Below are 25,650 nucleotides of genomic sequence, written 5' to 3' on the forward strand. Positions count from 1 at the left end.
TTGCAGTCAAAATTAACATTAGCAGCTTCCCTACACTGAAACCTAATTTATTGTCTGTAACTCAATGTTCAACTTCCAGCAAATAGTGATGGGTGAGGAATATTTGAAAATGAAACTAAAGACAGTTGCTTTTCTGCACAAGATCAGCAGTTCGATAGAGAAACAGTAGTTAAACTGGTTGTCCATAACTTGACTGGTCCCGTTCCTAGAACCTTGTAAATTTTCTTCAGTTGTCAATCAAATTCTCTTTTGAAAGCAAGCATTGAATCTGCCTCCACCACACAGTGATGCTGCATTCCAGATTTTAACTACTTGCTGTGTTAAAAAAAAGTTTTCATGTTATTGCCCACATTGAATAGATTAAACACATTAAATAGATCCCTGTTCATTCTCAAACCTTAAGCCATTGGAAATGTTTCTCTCTATGTACTTTGCCTAGACATCCTCATGAAGTAAATACCTCTATCAAATCTCCTGGCAATCTTCTCCTCTCCAAGTAGAACAGCCCAGCTTCTAGAAGTTCATCATCCCTGGAACCCTGACTTTTTTTGCATCTTCTCTAAAACATTCACACCCTGCCTAAATTGTGATGCCAAGAATTGGACACAATATTCTAATTGAGGCTAAACCAGTGTTTTACAAAAGATTCCTCATGAAGCGCCTTCAATTTATGATGCCCAGGATTTCCTGTTAACCACTTTCTCCATCGGCCCTGCCCCTTCAGCTTTATCGGAGGAGAAAGTGAGGTCTGCAGATGCTGGAGATCATCCCTCTCCCAAGTCCCTCCTCCCTACCTTTTATCTTAGCCTGCTGGACAAACTTTCCCCATTCCTGAAGAAGGGCTTATGCCCGAAATGTCGATTCTCCTGTTCCCTGGATGCTGCCTGACCTGCTGCGCTTTTCCAGCAACACATTATAGCGCATCATCCGCAACCGCAGGAGGTGCAAGACTTGCGCCCACACCTCCCCCCTCACCTCCCTCCAAGGCCCCAAAGGAAACTTCCATATCCGCCACAGATTCACCTGCACCTCCACACATATCATCTATTGCATCCTCTGCACCCGATGTGGCCTCCTCTATATTGGGGAGACAGGCCGGCTACTTGCGGAGCGTTTCAGAGAACACCTCTGGGACACCCGGACCAACCAACCCAACCACCCTGTAGCTCAACATTTCAATTCCCCCTCCCACTCCACCAAGGATATGCAGGTCTTTGGACTCCTCCATCGTCAGACCACAACAAAACGACGGTTGGAGGAAGAACGCCTCATCTTCCAGCTAGGAACCCTCCAACCACAAGGGATGAACTCAGATTTCACCAGTTTCCTCATTTCCCCTCCCCCCAGCCTGTCTCAGTCAAATCCATCAAATCCAGCACCGCCTTCCTAACCTGTTCATAAGTAGGCTTTAGACAACAGAGCAATCAAAATCTATGCTAAATTTTGAACTATATCATCAGAATATGAATTTATTACACCAGTTTTACTGAATTTGAATTTCACGTACATAGAACATAGAACATAGAACATTACAGTGCAGTACAGGCCCTTCAGCCCTCAATGTTGCGCCGACCTGTCATACCAATCTGAAGCCCATCCCACCTACACTATTCCATGTACGTCCATTTACCTGTCCAATGACGACTTAAATGCACTTAAACTTGGCGAATCTACTACCGTTGCAGGCAAAGCATTCCATACCCTTACTACTCTCTGAGTAAAGAAACTACCTCTGACATCTGTCTTATACCTATCTCCCCTCACTTTAAAGTTGTGTCCCCTCGTGTTTGCTGTCACCATACTTGGAAAAAGGCTCTCCCTGTCCACCCTATCCAACCCTCTGATTATCTTGTATGTCTCCATTAAGTCACCTCTCAACCTTCTTCTCTCTAACGAGAACAGCCTCAAGGCCCTCAGCCTTTCCTTGTAAGACATTCCTTCCATACCCGGCAACATCCTAGTAAATTTCCTCTGCACCCTTTCCAAAGCTTCCACACCCTTCTTATAATGCGGTGACCAGAACTATACACAATACTCCAAGTGTGGCTGTACCAGAGCTTTGTACAGCTGCAGCATAAACTCCTGGCTCCGGAACTCAATCCCTCTATTAACAAAGGCCAAAACACTATGCCTTCTTAACAACCCTGTCAATCTGGGTGACAACTTTCAGGGACCTGTGTACATGGACACCGAGATCTCTCTGCTCATCTGCACTCCCAAGAATCTTACCATTAGCCCAGTATTTTGCATTCCGATTACTCCATCCAAAGTGTATCACCTCACACTTGTCCACATTAAACTCCATTTGCCACCTCTCAGCCCAGCTCTGCATCCTATGTCTATCTGCAACCTACTACATCCTTCCCTTACTAACCCACCCTTCTAAGCCCTCATCCAAGTCATTTATAAAAGTGACGAACAGTAGTGGACCCAACACTGACCCTTGTGGTACGCCGCTAGTAACTGGACACCAAGATGAACATGTTCCATCAACTACAACTCTCTGTTTTCTTTCAACAAGCCAATTACTGATCCAAACTGCTATGTCTCCCACAATCCCATTCACATATACCACATCAACCCTATTATCTCATCAAATAATCAAGTTAGTTAAACTCAACTGGTTTGTCTTAATCAGTTTTTGTTGTTTTTCCTTCATTAATCCACAGTTGGTCCCCAAGGAATTGTCAATATTGCCTTTGGTTATCCTTTCCTTACCTTTGAGGTTAAATTGACTGTTCTATAGTTGCTGGGTTTATCCTTTTACTATTTGCTTAATGAAGGTGTGAGCGTTTGCTAATCTCCTAGCCCTCAATTCTACTGCCGTTTCTAAGAAGAATCAGAGGATTACAGACAGTGCCTCTTCAATTTCCATCGCCACTTCCCTCTGTATCAAGGTACGATTACATAACAACTTTGTATCCTGCCAGCCTTTCAAATACTAACTCGACCAATGTTTAGCCCATGTACTATCTCCTCCTTCACTATGACTTTGGCAATATCTTCTGCTTTGGTAAAGTATTCATCTTACCCTCATCCATTTGTAGATCAATCTTCTGATCCCTAATCAGCTGCACCCCTCCTCTTAAAATATTTTACCCTTCAATTGCCTATAGAAGACTTCTGGAATTTTTTTTAAGAAAAACTTTGCTCATGGAATGTAGGCCAGCACTTGTTATCCATCTCTCCTTGCAGAGGGGGCAGTTAGGAGTCAACCACATTAGGATCATATGTCATCCAGACTCCAATTATGATAGATCTCCTTCTCCAAAAGGATATTAGTGAATCTAATAGATTTGTACTGCAATCAAGTGGTTAGACAGTCATCATTAAGCTAGTTTTAATTCCAGATTTTTCATCAAATCGAATTTCACTATCTTCCATGGTGGGATTCAAACTCGTCCCTCGAACATTAGCCTCAAGTTCTAGATTATTACATTACCACCATTCTACATTACCACCACACCTCAAATCAATATCAGCTACCAGCTCCTTCTCATTTTCCTGCTGTCACTTACTTTCTTTCTCATTTTCTCCCCAAAGTATCTAAATGTAATTGAGAACCAGGTTAAATAATCAACCAGTCATCTGCAATAAGAGCCCTTTATCGGTACCTTACTCTCCATTTCTTTCATCGACACTTTGGTGCTTTCACAATTGTCTGAAAGTTCAAAAAAATGTTACATGCCTATTTAAGAATTGAATTAGTGCTTTTCTTTAAGGCATACAAAGCTTCAGTAATTTGAATTATAATATATTTCCTAAGAACATTGTAACAAGCAAATTTTATAATGAAGAAGTGTCATAACATTTAATGAATACAATGGATTGATGGTTAAGCTACATTTCAAATGATTTACTTAGAATGAAAGATCTGTTCAGTATTCCCAATATGGTGGGAGAAATACATTCAAAATATCCGCAAGTACTTGTCAAAAAATATATCAGGAAAATTAGACTTAAAGCATAACAGAGCGCAACTCACCTCTGAGGTATTTCACTTTGAGAAACTCCGGACTTGCTTTCTGACCTGGAAGTGGGTCATTCAACATCACTTTAGTCTGAGCTTTAATTCCCTCATAAAACTGGCCCATAGCAACGTGGCCCAGGCCTCTCATGTACTGGCAAACCTCATTGTATGGTTCCAACTGCAGGCACCCCTACAATTTTTTTGACAAAAGGAAGCAAGCACATTTACGGAGTTAGTTTCTCAAACTTCACAAATTCTGTGGTAGTATTTGCAGAAATAGATATTTAAACAATATTAAACTGATCCCTAGTTCTTTCTCAGTACTTACACAAATAAGTAGCAGCATTGAGAACAGTGATAAATTGGTAAATATGCAGAGGTGACATTAAAACCGAAGTCCTTCACTAAGAAGTTTGCAACACATGGCAAATTCAAGGCGTAAAGTAACAGTCATCCCCAGAGTGTATTTTTCAGTGAACATAATGTGCTTTCTAGAAGACTATAAAGGATAAGATTGTGCTGCAATTGGTCCAAAACAATGAGTGGGCACCTAAACATGCAGGCTGATCGAGTTCCAATATACATCAGTGAAGAAGCAAATTTGAGAAGGTCAATGGATGCAGTAGGTTGAAAAGCAGAAGGATGAACTGTAAGGAAAAGAAAATTAACCATTTTAAAAAACAAAATTTTTATAAAGACAAAAAAGCAGTTGAAAGAGAGAGGACTGATTATAGACAATATGCTGGAATATGCATAAGACAAGAGGTAGATATGATGACACTATGGCTTTAAGAGGTGCATTTTGTTCTGGCTTTTTTTTTAAACTGAAGGTTGAAGCAGAGGTGATGAGCAGAATTCTCCAAAGCCAATAAAGAAAACAGCTTGGGAGGCCTTGGGTTTTTTTTTTTAAAAAGTTGGAACAACAGAAGTGGCCTGAATAGGTGGCGTGAAACTCCCACAGAAGCAAATTTCTTTTAAATTTTAGTCTTCAGCAGTTGCTGGTGTCTTGATGTGGAAGCTCTTATTCCTTTCTCTGTTACAGCTAAAAGCTGGAGATGTCTTCCTGCTGCTAGAATTGCATGTGAGATAATATATTTTACTGAATTTGTCTTTGCCAAGAGTGCGTTTAAGGGATGTTACTATATTCGAACAATTAATAAGCGGTGTATTATTTTGTGAAACATTGATAGTTATAGCCGTCATAGTTAAGCCAATTATTTTATTTTTATTTTGTTTATATTTTAACTGTAGTGTAAAAACAAAGTGTGTATCACTTAAAAGTTGAATAGTTTGACTAATCGAATTGTATCTCGAAGGCAAAGCCTTACACATAACTTTAAAATAAGGAAAAGTTAGGGTCTAAATCATCTTAACATATTTTGAGGGGATTTCATCTGGTCCATAACAATAGGTAGCAGTGAACTAAATCAATTAAAAATAGTACAAATCAATAAGATAGATGGAGACAAATTAGGATTTTAGCAGCAAAACCAACAAATCCAATGGGAGATATCTGAAGACATGAGTGGGATCACATGCACACATAAATGACGGAGCTAGCCTTGGCAAATACTTCAAGGTGTGCGTGTGTGCGCGTCCCTAATTGCTAAGAACTGTGTGTTTTGCTACATTCTTGAATTGTTGGCTATGTGGTTTACATTGACCCTGGTATTGCTCAGAAGAGAATTTCATAATTTTGACTCGGAGAGTAAAGAAATGACAGAGGAGGAAAACGTGCTGTGGTAGTGTTCACATGCATATATTACCCTCATTCATCTTGGTTATAAAGGTCGTGAATGTAGGCAGTGTTACCAAAGGACCCTTGCCAATTGTAGATGTTACACACTGCTGCTCCTGTGCTTCAGGAGTGAAAGATGTTAAGATTATCAATGTGATGCCACCGGACAGACTGCTTTGCCCTGGAGGGCGTCAAACTTTTTTTTTGTGTTGTTGGAGATTCACTTATCCAGGCAATGGGAGACCATTCCATCACATGCATGCCTTGCAGGTGGACAGACTCTGGGGAGTCAAGAGCCTAGTTACTTGCTCTGAATTCCCAACCTCCTATATGCTTTTATAGGTGGAGTAATTATACAGCTGCTCTGGTTGTTTCTGATCACTGGTAGTTCCCATCAAGTTGAAAGTGGGCAATTCAGAAATAGCAATGCTATTCACTGTTATGTGGACATGATTAGGGCCTCTCTTGATGCAAGTTCTGTCTGGCACTTGTGCAGCCACTGTAGAGAACAACATACTGCAATCATTAGATGCTGAAATGGTATGAAATCAATGTTATTAATAAGGAGATTAGGAGTGTTTGAAAGAACAGTAGATAGATCTTCACATTTAAAATATACAGCAATTCTTAGAAGAGAAGACACTTCACCCGTGCTTCATACATAAACCAGATAGAGTATTACAGTCAGAAGATGTAACAGCATTCATGGTTCAAGAGATTCAAAGAAAGCTGAAATATGCAGTGTAAGCAACTGGTTAGACACATGAAATACCTGCAGTGGAATGAGAGGTTCCAGATTTGAAGCAGCATGGTTTTGGAGCAGCTTACTGAAATGGGAGTTGACAAACATAGAAACTGATACAATGATTAACAGAGTTGAGACCGTAACACTGGAAGCAGCAGGGTACACTGCTAAACTTCACACCAACAATCCTGGAGTCAAGCTATTTTCAGTGACTTGTGGTAGGGATGTTTGAGGAGAAAGTGAGGTCTGCAGATGCTGGAGATCAGATCTGGAAATGTGTTGCTGGAAAAGCGCAGCAGGTCAGGCAGCATCCAGGGAACAGGAGAATCGACGTTTCGGGCATAAGCCCTGAAGAAGGGCTTATGCCCGAAACGTCGATTCTCCTGTTCCCTGGATGCTGCCTGACCTGCTGCGCTTTTCCAGCAATACATTTCCAGCTGTGGTAGGGATGTGAACTGACAACTCCACTAGCTGGACTATTAGGAAGGGGAGAGTGAGGGTTAAAACCATAGTGATGCACAACAATCTGATAGTTTAACAGGGAAGTAAGGGACCTTTTCTTTGATATTGAATGATATAGCGAGACTGTGTGTTGAATGTCTGGGTTAATGCAATGTTAGTCGCAATTTGACAGCAAACTTTCAAAGATATGGATATTTAAGCATATTTAAAATGTACCAAGGGATCTAAACTCTCAAAGTATGATGCTTTAAGTCTCATTAAAAGCCTTTTGTTTAAATCAATCTGCAGTAAATACCCTGGACCAAGGCAACAGAATGTCCTTGTGGCTCAGACCATCAAAATAAAATGAAATACTTTGATTCTCAAAGATAGACTAGTCAAAAAACATCACAGTGGCACGGTGGTTCAGTGATTAGCACTGCTGCCTCACAGCACCAGGGACCGGGGTTCAATTCCAGCCTTGGGTGACTGTCTGCGTGGGTTTCCTCTGGATACTCCAGTTTCCTCTCAGTCCAAAGATGTGCAGGTCAGGTGAATTGGCCATGCTAAATTGCCCATAGTGTCAGTCGCATTAGTCACAGGAGAAATGGGTACGAGTGGGTTACTCTTCGGAGGGTTGGTGTGGACTTGTTGGGCCGAAGGACTTATTTACACTCTACAGGGAATCTAATCTAATCTACACATTAAAAAAGGCAGTCAGGTCTGTGGTGGAATCTTTTCAGTGATTTAGGCAACAAATGCAAGTTAAGCTCAGTATCTGGCATTATCTGAATCCCAAGATGAGAGATTTGTAACTAACAAGGAAGCATCATCACATCTCTTTCTGCTAATTTCAAGACTCCCATTTTTTGCTGACACCTTGGACATGTTGAGGAAAACTGGATGCCAGACACAACATCACATTTTTCACATTAATGATATCGGGAAAAGGCATTTTGGTCAAATGGCTACAACAGTTCTCTAAATTATGATGAAATATGTTTAAATTTATGCACATACATAGGCTTGTTGGGACTAGCTAGCTCTTTATTATGAATTAGAAAAAAAAAATTAGATGTATGCCAACTTTTCGGTCAATTTTTTTGTTTACAAGGCAATTATGGTTTTGACTGCTCTGTTGTCAAATGCCAATGTAAGCTCACACCTACATTAAAATAGGAAAAGAAAAACAAATCACAAAAAATTCCGGTTGGTTCATAAATATTAACAGCAGCATTGATACACGAGAGAAAGTCAAATACCTTCCAATTTCTCCAACCCTGAGTAAATGTCAAAAAGTACATCAGCATGGTGGCACAGTGGTTAGCACTGCCATCTCACAGCACCAGGGACTCAGGTTCAATTCCAGACATGAGCAACCATCTGTGTCGAGTTTGTATGTTCTCCCCAGTGGGTTTTCCGGACATGGTCTTGTTTCCTCCCACAGTCCAAAGATGTGCAGGTTTTGTCGGTTGGCCATGCTAAAAATTACTTTGTAATGCCCAAGAATGTGCAGGTTAAGTGTATTAGCCATGGTAAATGGGATGAGGTGCAGATCTGGCTGGAATGCTCGACAAAGGATCATTGCAGACTCAATAGGCTAACTGGCTTTTTTCTGCACTGTAGGAATTATATGACTGAGTGGGAGAAATGAATCTGAAAAACCTTTTAATATCAATTGGAAAACCTCTAGGAATATCACATACCTTAAAGTCAGTCAAAGCATCCTGGACACTGCCATGATGATAAAGCATCATTCCTCTCAACTGAAGGGACTGAATGTGGTTCTGATTCAATATTAAGGCCTTTTGGAAACTTTCCATAGCTGCTTCAAAGTCACCCAATTCTCTGTAGAAAAATACAGTATCACAATAGAATGCATCAGCCTCACATGCCAACTTTTCCCCACAATTAACACTAGTAAACTTGCCCATCATGAATAAATAATGTCAATTAAGACAGTTTTCCAATTATATTAAGCAGCATTTGTTAATACAAATTAAGGAGTTTGGAGAAAGACAAACACTGAAGGTTAAATCAGGGATCATGCTATCTGAATAATGCAGAGGAGAAGTGTTTACCACCTTCATGCTGGCTTTAGTTGAATTCCAAATGGTACTGAAGTTTAAAACAATCCCTTCTCAAATACATTCTGAATTCTTAATGGCAAGTCAACTATTAGATAAAAGCACAGGCTGGTGGCTAGCAAGCAACAAGGAGCTAATAGTATACCTCTTACTTTACTATGCCTGCATCACTCAATGGACACTGTATGAATGTCACCAGAACATTCTAATAATTCTTCAGAGTGTATTAGGCTGAAATAGAGTCCCATTCATAGCCAGCTTGGAAAATTGTCAAGTTCACTCGCATGCTCAACATCAATCAATCTTTACTTATCTTCCTTCAGTTTTAACGGTGTCTGCTAAATCCTCATTCAACAGTGTCTCAAGATTGCAGAACAAATTTTCAAGTCCAATGTGCCAGGAAAAGAGAAAAATAGTTGGACTAACAAAGCAGCTATGTGCTCAAGCTGAACTGTGGTCTCAGCTTGTACCAAACGTTCCATAAAAATGGACACACCTCTCATTCCCTACTTGCAAAGGGAGCAGAAAATATTGCAAACAATCATGAGAGAACTACAAATTTTACTAATTACCACGTTAGTCAAAACTGAGTAAAGTGTTCTTTTATCCAGAATACAAAAGTATTTCATTGACTTAATCTAGGCCAGACTTGCTCGAAGGAAAAACATTCAAATCTGACACATTCTAACCCAAAGAATGAATGTGAAGGATATCATATGTGGAGCTTAGATGTTCACTTTGAACATGTGCGTGGAAGAGTTGTATTTATGTAGATCACGAAAATAATAATTTGAAGGTTGAATTATTTCAGTTTGGTAAGAAAACTGCAAGTACAGCGAGAAATGATCCCCCTGTCAAGTAGAGAGTCAAAAACCACAAGACATTGGAACAGTGGTTATGTTGTCACAGTTGAATCCAGTGTGGTGGGTTAATGATCCTGTGACATGTATTCAAATCTCAGAAGACAATTTGGTTAATGGATGAAAAAGGTGGTGGTGTCCGTGTGACTACCAGATTGTCACAGCATCCAATAGTTCACTAACATCTCGGGGGAGTGAAATCTGCTGTCCTGACCCAATCTAGCCTATTTGACTTCTGACATACAACCATATGGTTGATTCATAACTGCCGTGTGAAATGGGTAGGCAAGCCACTCCATTGTCAAAAAGTCTCATCACTGCCTGTGAGAGGACTGTTCGGGAAGGGCAATAAATGCCAACCTTTGACAGTAAAAGCTACTGCTTGAACGTATGAAGTAAAACACAAACTGGACACAAATGAGTAAATGAGTAAGTAGGGCAAAAAAAAAATGCAGATTGATTTTTTCGAAAAATGTTGAAGATCTTAGACTTTGCACTCTTGAAAAATTAGCTCAGAAATGCCGATGGCCCTGCTCCAGCTAAAGCAATTTTCTGTAATATCATCGAAGAGTCAGTGGAGGAGTAAGCTAGTCTAACAATCCTACCAGCAGATCAAATTACAGAAGTCTTTTGTTGTTAGTCCGTACCCTCATATTTGTTCCAATTTAGTGAATAAAAATAAACTAAGAACTGAATTAAAAGCACTTTATTAGTCCGCCTTCCCACCAAAACTAAAACTAAACAAACCTGTAGGCTTGGCCCAGACTTCTATAAGCATCCGTAAAATCTGTTTTGAGTTTAATGGCATCTTTAAATGTATCAATTGCTTCCTACAAGAGCAAAGAACAAAAACAAGATTTATTTTACAAACTAATCACATGAAACAAATACAACGTGCCTATTTTACAGCAGAATTTTCTCTAAATCGTTATTTAGATCAACCAATTAGCTGATCACAAACCGCAAGTAATTGATACTACAAGAACAGGATATATTTTAATATAGAATCGAGTGTGATGCTGGAAAAGCACAGCAGTATCCGAGGAGCAGGAGAATCGAGGTTTACTGCATAAGCCCTTCATCATTACTGACGTGCTGCTGTGCTTTTCCAGCACCACGCTCTCGACTCTGATCTCCAACATTTGCAGTCCTCACTTTCTTCTATATTTTAATATACCAAAAGCAACACTGTGGCCCAGAATACTGAGCCTCAACACACTGTAGCGTAAATTAGTAAAATGTCAATCCTAAATGTCAACTCCCTCTGTCAATCATAGGAATTGCATGGAGCTGAAGGAGACGGTTGGAGAAATGCTCTAAGAATTGCCTTAAACGTAGCCTCCAGATGCAGTCAATGGTTGAATTCTAAGAAAGGAAAGAGCTAATGCTCATTAAACCAGAAAGGATCAATACAACAAATGTGCTGCACCAGGTACTGAGGCTTCATCTTAAGTTCACTTACAAGCAACCTTTGTGAGCTATGGAGTAAACAAGGAACTTTATCCCCAAGTATTAACATTTCAATACTAAAGGGCTATTTACATAATCCTTGTGGTAAATTTTCTTGTGGTCTTGGTAGAGAAGCTGTGGAAGTATTGCATCAAAAATGCATGAAATAGCATTTCTGCAAAATCAGTAAATATATATATATTTACGAAATAATGGCTCCAGAAAATAAAATTATATAACTTTAATTTCCAGATACTGTCACATTACAGATGAACCTCGATTATCCGGCTTTCGAGTACCCAAATATTGGATTATCCAGCAAGATCACAAGGTCTCAATGCTTGGCTAAACTACGTTTGCTGGCATTCGATTATCCGGAATTTAATTTACCAAACGAAATACTTCCCACTCACGTCCTTTGGACAGTCGAGGTTCCTCTGTACTTAGATATACAGTTCCTTCAAAATCTGCAAGGGAGATTAAATTTAAATCAGCTTGAGGGGGAAACAAAACAATGCAGGACAATGAATTGATCCAGCAGTTAAGACTCCGGAAGGACAGACAACAACTTTTATAGATGGAAGTTTATCACTCTTGCATCCCAGTAGGTCAATTCTGTTCTCCAGAGAACAGCTCACAAGTTGTGGAAATACTGCTACCTAATAATTTAAATGACTTGTCAGCTATCTAAAAGGTATAATTATAAGTGAATAACTCAGCAGCAGGTGTAATTCTGGATTTCTCAAACACATAAAATTGATGGATTTGGTTTAATATCCTTATTCTAACATAATACACTTACCTTCAGCATACCTCTGTGATAGAAGGTTAAACCTTTGTACAGCATTGCAATTGGTTGATATTTCTTCATTTCTAAAGACAACTGGAAATCTTCATGTGCTGCTGCATAATCCTGGATGATATAATTACACAAAAGCTAGAAATCTACTTAAAACTTAGAAATAAAACCAAAGTATTTTTTAAAAAAACGTGGTAACATAACTATTCTTCCAAGTTGATTATCCAAACATATCAAATACTAATTTCTTTAATTACAGAGTTTAGTGTGATGGAGTGCACATTGTAGATCAGTCGTGCCTTCGATAAGAGCAGGTGCCATATGGAAAGGGAAAAAGGAAAAATATCAAGTTGCCCTAGGACCTATTTATGTCAATAAAAACACCAATTCTTTCAATACATTCTCTTAAATGCACAAAAATACAAAACAGGGGGAGAATAGACCACTTGGCCACTTAAGCCTGCTCGATCATTCAACAAGATCATGGCTGATCTGTTTGTGCCTTGCATTCCATATTCCAATCTACATCAGATCTGATAACATCAGATTCCCCTTCCTAAGATTACCAACCTTGCCCTGAAGAGGATCAGAGACCCCTGCTTCCACTACTTGCTAAGGCAAGGAGTTCTTAACCCTGAGGAAACATATTCTCCCAAAATTCTGTCATAAAACAGCAACCACTAATTTTAAAACAATATCCTTTGGTTCTGGACTTACAAACAAAAGGTAACATCCCTCCCATGTCCACCTTGTCAGAACTATTCAGAATCCTCTACACCAGTTAAGTCATCCCTCACTTTAAACTCCAGTGGAAACAAGCCCAGCATATCAAACCTGTCCTCATGAGACAACCCACTCATTCCAGATATCAAGTAAAAGCTCTTCTAAGGACTTGATGGGATGCATCCTAGGAGATTAAAAGAAGGAGCTTCAGAGATAGTGGATGCACTGAATCCATAGATTCTGGAAAAGTTCCAGATTAGAAAACTGCCAACTTAACACCTTTATGTAAAAAAAAAGGAAAGGAGATAAAAAAATGTTCTCAAATCAACCTCGTTAGAGATGTTATTACACACCTCTGGAGCAGGTGGGATTGAAACTGGGCCTGCCAGTTAGCTCAATGTCTGCTATTGAGAAATGTTAAGAGTACATTATAAAGGATGAGAATTCTTTGAGGAAGTGACAGATAGCTAAAGGGGCAGCAGATGTAAAATATTTATATTTTCAGATGTTTGAAAAGGTATCACGTGTTAGGTTACTTATTAAGCTAAGAGCCCATGGTGTTGAAAATAGTACATTAACATAAATAGAGGATCGGCTAATTATCACAGGATAGAGAACAGAGATAAGGGGTCATGTTCAGGATGCAACCTATAATGAATGAAGGGTTATAGGGATTAGTGCTGAGCCACAATTACAATATATATTAGTCACCTGGATGACAAAGTAAATGTACAATAGTCAAGTGTATGGAAGTCAAAAATAGTTGCGAAGTCAGGTACTCAACCATCTACAGAGGGATATAAACAAATTAAGCAAATGAGCCAAAAAAAAAGGCAGATAGAATAGAATGTGGGAAAGTGATAGATAATGCAATTTGGCAGGAAGAATAGAGAACCTGATTATTATTGAAATGGAGAAAGACTTCAGAAAACAACAGCAAACAGGATTTGGGAGTCCTCATGCATAAAGCACAAAAAGCTAGCATACATGTTCAGAGGGTGATCGAGAAGTCAAATATTTTTATTTCAAACGGAATGAAGTGTAAACATTGGAACATCTTCCTTGAACTAGTGAGATTCAGCTGGAATACTATGAACATTTATGGGCCCTTTTATAAGGAAAGATACAGACCAGCATTGAAGACAGTCTAGAAAAAGTTCAGTAGGTTGAAATCAGGTATGGAGGGATTGCCTTATGAGGGGAAATGGAGTAGACTGGACTTATACTGCTTGGAGTTCAGAAAAAGGAAAGGCAACCTAATGAAATGTGCAAGTTGCTTAGGGGACTTGACAGGATCAATGCTGAAAGGTTGTTTCCCCTTCTGGGAAGGTCGAGGGTCAAAGGGCATAATCTCAGAATAAGACACCATCCATTTAAAATACAGATGAGGAGGAATATCTTGGAGAGTAGTGAATTTGTGGAATTCTTTACACAGTGACTCAGCCTCTACAGACCTAAGTACATTCAAGGCTGATTTCTAATCAGTGTGGTGCTGGAAAAGCACAACTGGGCAGGCAGCATTCGAGGAGCAGGAGAGTCTACCTTCATCAGGCTTCTGCCTGAAACGTCGATTCTCCTGCTCCTCGAATGCTGCCTGACCAGTTGTGCTTTTCCAGCATCACACTCTTCAACTCTGATCTCCAGCATCCTCAGTCTTCGCTTTATCCTAGATTTCAAATCAGTAAGGGAATCAAGTATTAAGGAGAAAAGCTCGAAAAGTGGATTCCTGAGTGATCAAATCAGCCATGATCTCAAACAGTGGAGCAGATTCAATGGGCTGAATTGGCTTGCTCCTGCTATGTCTTATGGTCTAAGACATTTACATCCTCCAGTAATAAAGTGTACTCACTCACATACAAATTTCTCTCTCCACTCCCTTTCACAAGGACATTAAATCATTTATGAGTTATAGTTACACTTTTACTAGTTGTGATTCAGTATTTCATCAAGTATCAACCTAGACTGTGTTTTTCTGGTTTTATTTTTATAGGAAGCTGATGTATAGCCATGCACTTTTCGTCACAATGTTTGGATGGTGATAACAAGTGCATATCTGACCAACTTCCCATTCACAAAAGGCACTACACCAAATTGTAACAAGCCCACTACCTTTTCAGCTAAGAGCAGTTAATTTAGCACAGATCCATGATCAGATGTGGGGACACCAGCTCTATGTGATTTACTGATTCATTGCTTGAATCATCTGATTCACCCAGTAGGCTTGTCTATGGATCTGCTAAATGTTTCAGCAAGCGTATAAAAAATTGTCTGCCTCAAGAGTTTGGCTTTAATGTGTCTCGTCAACTATCATTTATGCTCATCACTTCACAGAATCAAACAATAATCGGGTTTTACCCTTTCTAAATGCTCCAACATCTTATTTATTTTCATGAGCTCCCTTTCTGCTTGACTGCAGGTTTAAACCTTCATTTTAGCTACAATTGTTGAAATATAACCTTGTGATGTAACAAACACTCCTTACAAAATTCAGTTTTTATGGCTGGGTTCTTAGGTTGTTACTGTAATACAATAATTATTGCTAACAACAGCAAGCATCATTATTTATGCACATACCTCAGATATGAAGTGAAGGGTGCCTCGATGTCTGTACAGACGTGCTGTTGGGCGCAACTGAATGGCCCTGCTGAGATCGTTCAAAGCTTCACTGATTCGACCCAGGGGAGACAGAATCTGCCAAATTAGAAAACAGGGATACCAGTATCATAATATGCACATAAACCACCCTAATTGCTTTCCATGACAACAAGCATGTCAGAACTATAATTAAGACAATGAACCAAAACAAATCTTACCTCTGCTCTCTGCTCAAATACCTCAGGTGCATTTGGTTCTAAGGTTATAACTCTGTTGAGCTCAAAGAGTGCAAGCTCAGCATTTTTGATATCCTGAAATACAAATTTGACCTTGAATACAAGTGAGTTAACACAGATTAATATAATGTATGTAATTTTGCTTGAAAGAATAAATCAGTTACTTAGTGCTTGAAAGGCACAAGTCTTAATGACGGAAAAAGCAAAGGGACCAGAGTACAAATATACCAAATATACCAAAGTAATGCTAAAGATAAGCAAGTACTAAGTTTCATTTTTAGAGGGATAATAAAGTAATGAATGTCTGCTAAACATGTATCAAACTTCGGTTCAACCACGTTTAAAGAGTTCTGCAGAGTGAACTAAATAGAGGTCATTAAAATACTGAACAGATCTAACAGCGTTGGTTCAGACAGAGTGTCTCCTCCTATGGGGAAAAGCATAATTCGAGGTCATCGATAGGAGGTAATCACCAACAAATCCAAAAGGGAAACCGTAAAGAAGTTCTTTCTTCCAAGAGTGGTGACAACTTGGAACTCACTACCATCGAATGTGATTGAAGTGAATAATGTAAAAGCTTTTAAGGAGAAACAAGCCAGGCATATGAAGAAGAAGCGAATAGATGGTGTCGACGATGATTTAGTCTAGGAAAGATAAGAGGATGCCCAGGTGAAGTATAACAGAAACATCAGCATGAATAGGTTGGGTCATATATCAAATTCCAGTCATGTAATTTTGGTCAGTAATTTCCTCTCTTGTATGCTTACATTTCTGAAATCATCTTAGGAGATGGTGGCCAATCATTAACAAACAAGTGGTATAAATAGCTTAAGTTTATAACACTTTACCAACAGATCAACCTACTGGGCTTGCATAAAACTCATTCACAACTTCTAAAAAAGATTAAATCTTGCAATAAGTTCATAGAAATATCGCAAATTCTCACAAATCATACCTCAGACTTTAATCTGAATTGAATACTGACCTGTAGACCCTTCTTTCCATATGCTATTCCCCTTCCGTAGATAGCACCTACTAGTTCTGGGTTTCCCTATTCTCAGGCATCAAAATAAAGGAAAGACAAGTATTATGAATGTAGTTATGTCAAACAAATGTGTATCTGTACAGTGCTACACCTGTTGTACCATTATGACTCACTATATTTTCACAGTGTTATACCACAAATGGTATATTTAAAGTGAATATATATATTCACTTGTACTGTCAGAGAGAAACATTCAATGCCTATGCCCTAATTTTCCAAAATCAGGTTTAAAAAAAAATACGGAATATGTGCGAAATTCATATGATGTTCAATATTGGCTCAGCAGCAAATATTCTATTACTCAGTCCCCACATGTTAAGAATCTAATTCACAAGCAAGACTTATGGAGAAAAAAATGGCACATAAATACACATGCAGGACTAAAACGAGACTTTACAGTTTTGTTGTAGTTTTGGTAAAATGTACATACCTGTAGCAGTACTGAAAAGTGTTTAATTGCTTCATCGTACAAGTTGTTTCCAATTAAGGCATAGCCAAATGCTGAGAAATAAATATGAACTTAATTAAATATGCATTAACTTAAAAATGAATCATAATCTGAGGGATGTTGCAGTTCATTTCCAAAGAAATGAAGGGGATGCAGTACGTGTAACATGTGAATTTCCAGAAAGTTTTTGATATGGTATCTTACACTAAGATAAGAGCCCAGATGTTGGAAATAGTAAATTAGCATGGATCGAGGATTGGCTACCTAACAGAAGACAGACAGTTGAGGTAAGTGGGTATTTTCAAGAGGGCAACCTATAATTAGTGGAAGCATCAGTGTCGGGGCCCCAGTTATTTCTACTATATATTAGTGAGCCAGGTTTGCAGTTGACATAAAACTAGATGGGAAGGTAAATGCTGAGGATGACTGACATGGTTAAGTGAATGGGCAAAATCTTGGCAGGTGAAATATAATGTTGTAAAATGTGAGGTTATGCTTTATGGCAGGAAGAATAGAGTTGTCAATATTATTTAAATCAAGAAAGACAACAGAAAGCTACAGCAGAGGAGGATTTGGGATACCTTTTACATAAATCACAAAAGAATTAGCATCTGACTTCAGCAGATAAAAGGGAAGGCCAATGGACTGTTGGCTTTTATTTCAAAAGGAACAGAATATAAAAACAAGGTGGTCTTTCTTACATTATTCAAGGACTAGTTAGACCACACCTGGAACACTGTGAACAGTTTTGGTCCCCTTACCTAAGGAAAGGTATACTGGCACTGGAGGAAGTCCAGAGAAGTCTCACAAAGTTCATCTTGATTAGGTAAGGACTCTATTATGAGGAAAGATTGGGTGGGTTGGGGTGTACTCATTGGAGTTCAGAAGAATGCGAGGCAACCTTATTGAAACATACAAGCTGTTCAAAAAACTTGACAAGAGTAAAGGCAGAAAGTGAGAGAGTCAAGAACCAAAGGACATAACATCGGACTAAGGGATCACCCATTTAAAACAGAGATGGGGAGGATTTCCTTCTTTCAGAGGGTAGGAAATCTATGGAATTGTTTACTGCAGAATGCTTTAAGAGGCTGATTCGTTAAACCTATTTAAGGCCGAGCTACACAAATTTCTGATCAGTGAGGTAATCAAGGGTTGTGGGAATAAGGCAATCATGGAGTTGAGGATTATCAGATCAGCCACGATCCCACTGAATGGTGTAGCACACACAATGGGCTGAATGGCAAATTTCCACTCCTATGTCTTAAAATAATAATTATATTTAAAGCTTATTTCATCTTTATTTTTAAGCAATTAAATACCGATATAGCTAGCTTACTGAATGCAATGCATGAGGGAGGAGTATTTAACACACATGAATTCAAGATTAGCACCTTGTTTAAAAACTACAAGTAAATATTAACAGCTGTCACAGTCATCAATTGAGCAATTTCAGTGTGTTCTGGAAACACAGGCTTAATACAGGTAGACAACATCCCAACAAAGTCACTAATATTCACATATTCAAAACAAACAAAATACTGAGCTCTTTATGTCTGTCAGATCGGAAAAGCCATTAATAGCAACATTCATTCATTGAATGCAATATACAAAAGTCTAAGATTTACTTCCTTTCTCATGCAGAGGGCTGATCAACAGAAACAATGCCAACTTTGATTGCCAAGTTAAGGGAGGAGCAATGCTTCTTGTTCACTATCTAACAACCTCAACAAGGATGTAAATGCAACATGGCTAATGAATACATTTGGTACCTCAAGTAGCTCAACTAGATAGGCTTCACTGCTGAGGTTCAAATGTTAGCATTGGCCACTTGGGACAGACATCAAAAAGTGACCCGTGTTCATGAAACTATCCTTCAAGAGATTACAGAGATGGAAGTGAGCAAAGAGAAAAGGTATGTTGCAAAACTACATTTCTTTCTAATTGCGTCATGGTTTCTGCAACTTTTTAATCATCATTTGTCCAAATGTATCACAGATGATCAACAGTGAACAACGACAGCACAGCTGAACCCAAATGGGGCAACTGCTCTTGTGGCAGAGTGGTCATATCTCGACCTCTGAGCCAGGAGGCTTGTGTTCAAGTCCTATCTGCTCCAAAGGTGTGTTATAACATGTCTGAATAAATTAATTGAAAATATTTATAAATAAATGTTCCCACTAGGGCCTATTTAATCTGATGAACTCTCTTTTTTAGCTATAATATAAAACCCTTGTTCAGCCACATTTGGAATACTATGTGCAGTTTTGGTCACTACACTACCAGAAGGACATAGAAGCTTTGGACAAGGTGCAGAGAAGGTTCACCAGGACGTTGTCCGGTCTCGAGGGCATTGACTATGAAGAAAGGTTAAGAAGACTAGGATTGTTTTTACTGGAAAGACAGTGGCTGACAAAAAACCTGATAGAAGATTACAAAATTATGACAGGCATAGATAAGGTCAGAAGGTTTTTCCCAGGTTTGAAGTTGCAGTTACAAAGGGGACAGGTTCAAAGTAAGAGGGGGAAAAGTTTAAGGGAGATATGCAAGAGAAGGTTTACACGCAGAGTGCGGTAGGAGTGTGGAACGCACTGCTAGAAGAGGTGGTGGAAGCAGGCATGTTGGCGACATTTAAGAGGCAACTGGATGGTTACACAAATGCAGGCCGGGGGGGGGGGGGTAACAGGGGGGTTGAGAGATACGGACCGAATAAGGGCAGGACAGTTTTAGTTAGTTAGGGCATGATGCTTGACACAGGCTTGGAGGGCTGATGAGCCTGTTCCTTTGCTGTATTTCTCATGTTCTTTTGTTCTTATCCAACGAGGGATTCTGTGTCATAGTGGTAGACTCCCTACCTGTGAGGTAGGTGGCCTGGATCCAAGTTATACCTGCTCCATTAAGTGTTTAATAACACTAAAATAACACTTAGAAAGTATTCAACACAGCATCTAAGAACTTTTCGACAAAATATTTTAGGGGATCTTGAGGTGCAATAGGATTGTCCCTACCTTGAGCCCAAAGATTCAGGTTCAAGTCCCACCTGCCTCAAAGTAACATGTTCAAACAAGCTGATTTGACAAAAATTAGTACAGATACAGATTAGGTTAGTGAGATATTCCTAGCACTTCTCACAAGTGGCAGGAGCTAATGGAAGATTGTGCCTGCTCTTGCACCTTTCCAACAGTCAGCAATGGAACAACACTCATGCCTGTCAGGTGCAGGTCCTACAATTATCACTACAGTGGGAAACACGACAAGCTTAAATCATGTCTTTTCCTTGACTTTATCCAAATTAAAAGCTACTGATACAACCAACAAACTAACACATACCCAACTCTTCATTTGTATTCTCATCAATACTTGAAAAAGGGAATCTCTTTTGTTCAGCTAATGTTTTAGCTTGATTCTGAAATTGAGAAACAATGCATTGGTGCAGGGAATATGTCAACAAACTGCAAAATATGTTTTAACTGTAAATCATTTCCATAAATTAAGGAGCAATTTCTGCCCAATACTGCTATCAATTCTCCTCAAAGAATGCAGTCCAGATGCCTTGCTTACATGCAGAATCTTATATTTGTTTGCTTTGATAAAAATTCAATGTAGTTCAACTGAGGTCATTTATGATGAAATCCTGTTGAACACTCCTTTCCTCTTGTATAAATTAATCTCTGTTTCCAAAGTAACAGATTTGATTTTTCTCCCCCTACCAATTGCTGTTGACAATTCTAAATAAGCTGTTTGACATCAAAAATTCTGCCCCTTGCCAAACACAACCTATAAAATCAAAGAAAGAATTCTATGTCTTCTCTCAAGCGGCTTCTTAGTTTTCCCAGTCAGTTGCAAAGCTAAGGGGAGTAAGTGAGCAAACTCTCTTCAACAGAACTGTCAGACCAGAAGGAGCTCCTCACAGGATTTGCATTGTCAGTTGAACATGGATGGTTGAGAGATGGGTTCTAATTAATCCCTTTGAAGCCCATATTACCAAAAAGATTTCAATAGCAAACAAGTTTTAATCATTTGTTAAAACATGCCCATCTATATTCAATTGGAAACTATTACAATTTTGGAAGATTTTCTGTCCTGAAATAATTGGTATCACACAGTGAACTGCACTACTTTCGAATAATTCCTCTGCTCCCTCAAAAATTTCTGGCAACTTCATGAAGTAAAAGGGACAGCAGCAAAATGGACATAAAATTAGTTAAATGATAGGTAACAGTAGGAGATCATGGTTACTATTTGGACTGGAGAAAGACTTAAACTGGAGTTCCCTAGGGTCAGTGTTATGACCCTTGCCCCTCTTGATATACAGGGTACAATTTCAAAATTTACTAATGACAAAACTTGGAAGTATTGTGTACTGAGGAAGACTGTGTAGACCTTTAAAAGGACTTGGCCAAGTTGCTGCAATGGACATACAAATGTCCAGTGATCAACTTTAGAAAGAAGAACGGGGAAAGGCAATACAGAAAAACATATAATTTTAAAATGGATGCCAGTGCAAAGGGACCTAGTGGTATATATACAAAGATGGCAGCACAGGTTGAACGAGCAAATGAATATATATATAAAGGATCTTGGAGTTTAGATATGGGAGTACAGAGTACAAAAAGACGAAAAGATAAACTCTTATAAAACTGGCTCAGCCTCAACTGAAGCATTATTTCTAATTCTGGACATCACTATTGATGTGAAGCTATCGGTGAGGGTGCAGAACAGATTCACAAGATGAGGATTTTCATTTACACAATAGATTATAGAAGCTGGGTAGTTCTCTTTGGAGAAGGCCAAGAAGAGATTTGACATAGATAGGACACACAAAATCGTAAGGAGTCTGGACAGACCAGATATGTAAGCTATTCCCACTGGTGGAAATATTGGGATGACATTTACTTAGGATGTTTGGTAAAAGAAGCAATTGCCACAGGAGGAAAAACATTTTTTTTTAACGCAGCGAATAGCTCTGATCTGGAATGTACTGCCTCAATTTTGTGGAATTGGGTTCAAACATGGTTTTCAAAACAGAATTGGATAAAATCTGAAAAGGACAAATTTGCAGGATTGTCGATGACAGACAAGGAAAGCATCAAGTGGAATTGGTCTTGTAGAGAGTTGAACCAGGTGTTCTTCTGCATTGCAAGTATCCCATGATACTTAGTACGAAAATATTTAATAGCTCCTTAAAATATGTCCCAGACTTGATTATGCTTGGTCCCTGAAAAATCCAATGCTTTTAGGATTAAAAACAAAAAAAGCTATAAATAAGTGTGAATAATTCTGACACTTGCTACACTCAACAGTACACAAAGCTGGGAAAACAAAACTATTTCCTCATAATATGAATTTAGAAATCTGCAATCAAATATCAGGTTAGTCGTAAAATGAAGAGATTTTAAGACTGAAATTGATCCAGTTAACTCAATTCTTTTTCATTGGGTGTTTTATAACTCAACCTATTGTAAATTTGAAACACTAGATACAAAATAATTAATAATACTCTTCACAAATTTGGCCAGTATTTAACACTGAAGTTATCTTTATTTCAAAATAATAAAATGGACATGCAATCGTAATCACCAATGTATTTACTGTATCCATGAGATTTCTAAAAGGAACAGGATAACGTACCAGAATTTTCTCTGTATCAAGGGTTAACACTGGTTCACATGGTGGAGCCCCACTCGGGATACAGTCTGTATCTTCAGGATTCAAAAATGAAGACTCTAAAACATAAAGCAAAGCAAACCTCTTAGTAAATCATTCAGTACATTAAAACCTTTTTTGCTTTATTTTCACAATTTTAATCTCAGCCTTCCGCCCAATGAAAGGCACATAATTGAAAAACATTCTTAATTTTATAAGCATTGACTGAATTTTGCATAATTCCAATTAGCTCTTCCACTTTCTTTTTATTTCAAAGTTTTTTAAAATGTTCCGATATATTTTAAATATTTGTTCACAACAATGACAAACTGCTGGGGGTTCTGAGGAAGGGTCACTGGACCTGAAGTGTTAATTCTGATTTCTCTCCACAGATGTTGCCAAACCTGCTCAGCTTTTCTAGCAATTTTTTTTTGTTTCTGATTTCTAGCATTCGCAATTCTTTTGGTTTTTAAATATTTGCTCCATAGGTTACTTCGATATACAGAAGACCACAAGCATGAGAAAATACACCCCAAAAGCACTGAGTTAATGTAGATCTGAAAAATCTGTTTGATAAAGTCTTCATTGAGCTATGATGTAGAATGTAGGCCAATATATTCATTATCAAAATCATGGATTGAATAGCCTTCGTTGATCAGAGAATTGAGTGCAGGAGTTGGGATGTCATGTTAGAGTGATACAAGACAATGGTGAGGACACATTTGGAGCACTGCACACAGTTCTGGTCGCTCTGCTATAGGAAGCATGTTATTAACCTGATAAGGGTGCAAAAAAGATTTAGAAGAATGTTACCAAGACTGGAAGTTTGACTGATTAGAAGAGGTTGGATATACTGGTTTTTTTTTTACCTTGGAGAGTAAAAGACTGAGGTGTGACCTTACAGTGGTTTATAAAATCATTAGGGCCATAGATAGATAAGGTGAATAGCCAAGGTTTTTTCCCCAGGATAGGGGAGCCCAAAAGGTAGCATATGTTTAAGGAGAGCGGGGAAAGATTTGAAAGGGACCTGCAGGACAACTTTTTCCACACAGACTGTGGTACATATATGGAACGAGAGGTAGAAGCAGGTACAAATACAATATTTAAAAGATATTTGGACACATGTATAGATAGGAAGGGTTTAGAGGGAAATGGGTCAAACAGACAAATGGGACTAGTTCAATTTAAGCTGGGCAGCCTGGACAAGTTGGGCCAAAGGGCTTGTTTTCGTGCTGTACGACTCCAATTTCATGGATTAGGACAGTACTGCATGCTGATTTCACTATCAGGCATTAAGCAGAGATACTGAACTCTGCCTTGACTGGTCATCTGAATACTAGAGTTCCATATTACAAACTCAAGAGATCAAATTTCCCTCTTCAAACAATGCCACATTACTTGCATTGCTATTTGTAGGGTGCTGTTGGTACATGCCATGTTATTCTCTTATCAAATCTGTCACTGCAAGGTAAATCATTGTGCAAAGCAATTCAATCTAAATTAGTATGATAAGATGGTAGCAATATAGGGACAAAGTTTAAAAATTTGCTATTTTACAGATTGAAATGATTACACGCGAAAATATTTCCACAAGATAGGCGACATTTAAATATCTTTAGTTTTATTTGAAGATCTTTTATTTATATATTGCCTTATGATTGAAAATACTGAGCAGCAAATGAACTACTATTGTGTAGCAAAACCTGAAAGTGCTGGCAAAACTTAGCAGATCTGGCAGCAATTGCAGACAGAGAAACAGAATTATCATTTTGAGTCCAGCATGACTATTTCAGAACCAAATTCACTCTTCCCACAGTTGCTACCACATCTGCAGAGTTTTTACAGCATTTTGAATTTTTATTTCAGATTTCCACAGTATTTTAAAATATCAAACAACAGTCATTGTTTCATACAATCATAGAATGGCAAAAGAAGTAGGCCGTTCTATCTGCTGTGCCAGTGCAGACGTTTTGCAAAAGCTGTCCAGCTAGCCCCGCTGCTGTCTGAATATTGTAGTCTGCATATTTTCTCTTTTGATAATTAAGTGGTTCTTTTTGAAAGCCACGACTCCAGAGCATAACTACAGACTGTAAGAAGTGTCACTTTAGCTCTTTTGCTAACCGCTTTGAATTGGTGTCAGTTCTTGACCAATAAGAGATTTTATCCATATTCTGTCATGATCCCTCAATTTTGAGCACTCCCATCAAATCTTCTCCCGACCTTCTATTCTTGAGAACAAAATAGCTTTTCCAACCAATCCATGTAACTCAGTTCTTATTCGTTGAACCATCCTCAATTTTTCTGCATCCTCCCTAGTGTATAGTGCCCAGAATTGGACAACTCTCCAATGTGAGGATGAACCAATGGTGTATGAAGAAAAAGGAAATTATGGTGAACTTGTTCTCATGCCCCCATTTATACTGTCCAGAATTCCATGTGCCTCAAATGTTTAAAACTGGGATCAGTTTAACAATTAAGTAGAACATTATTGATACAAGTGAAACTCCATTAAAAGACTGAACATTTTAAGAGGCTAATCTATATTTTTAAAAAGTCCTTCACTCAGAATTAATGTGAAGCAGGTTGAAAAGAACAAACTGTATGCTCTATTATAAATGAAAGTGGAGAGAAAATGAAACTTTTAGTACCATTGGTTGCCCTCTAATGCTAGGAGAAAGTGAGGACTGCAGATGCTGGAGACCAGAGTTGAAAAGTGTGGTGCTGGAAAAGCGCAGCAGGCCAGGCAGCATCCAAAGAGCAGGAGAATCGACGCTTCAGGCATAAGCCCCTTTTCAGGAATGAGGCTGGTGAGCCAAGCGGGCTGAGATAAAAGGTGGGGGGGACTTTGTGGGAGGGGCGCTGGGAATATGA

The 25,650-nt window shown here is 38.7% G+C and overlaps 1 protein-coding gene and 1 long non-coding RNA gene across 4 annotated transcripts in view; one reads left to right on the forward strand and one right to left on the reverse strand.

Annotated features, from left to right (window-relative positions):
- The window catches only part of ttc13 (tetratricopeptide repeat domain 13), a 66,507-nt gene that overhangs the window by 27,802 nt on the left and 13,055 nt on the right, over window positions 1–25,650 (reverse strand). For all 3 annotated transcript variants that reach the window (XM_043695414.1, XM_043695411.1, XM_043695412.1), the window contains exons 2-11: window positions 22,765–22,859; window positions 20,464–20,539; window positions 17,119–17,189; window positions 16,629–16,694; window positions 15,626–15,718; window positions 15,387–15,503; window positions 12,093–12,203; window positions 10,589–10,671; window positions 8,601–8,742; window positions 3,986–4,160 (exon numbers count right to left, since the gene is read on the reverse strand). In XM_043695414.1, the coding sequence (XP_043551349.1) occupies window positions 3,986–4,160; window positions 8,601–8,742; window positions 10,589–10,671; window positions 12,093–12,203; window positions 15,387–15,503; window positions 15,626–15,718; window positions 16,629–16,694; window positions 17,119–17,189; window positions 20,464–20,539; window positions 22,765–22,859 (1,029 nt within the window). The remainder of the gene's footprint in view (window positions 1–3,985; window positions 4,161–8,600; window positions 8,743–10,588; window positions 10,672–12,092; window positions 12,204–15,386; window positions 15,504–15,625; window positions 15,719–16,628; window positions 16,695–17,118; window positions 17,190–20,463; window positions 20,540–22,764; window positions 22,860–25,650) is intronic.
- LOC122552633 overlaps window positions 18,870–25,650 on the forward strand; it is a 17,662-nt gene continuing 10,881 nt past the window's right edge. The window contains exons 1-2 of the long non-coding RNA XR_006312435.1: window positions 18,870–19,048; window positions 19,132–19,255. This is a non-coding gene — a long non-coding RNA (uncharacterized LOC122552633). The remainder of the gene's footprint in view (window positions 19,049–19,131; window positions 19,256–25,650) is intronic.

The sequence above is a fragment of the Chiloscyllium plagiosum genome, chromosome 9 (genome assembly GCF_004010195.1).
Source record: "Chiloscyllium plagiosum isolate BGI_BamShark_2017 chromosome 9, ASM401019v2, whole genome shotgun sequence".
NCBI classification, from domain to species: domain Eukaryota; kingdom Metazoa; phylum Chordata; class Chondrichthyes; order Orectolobiformes; family Hemiscylliidae; genus Chiloscyllium; species Chiloscyllium plagiosum.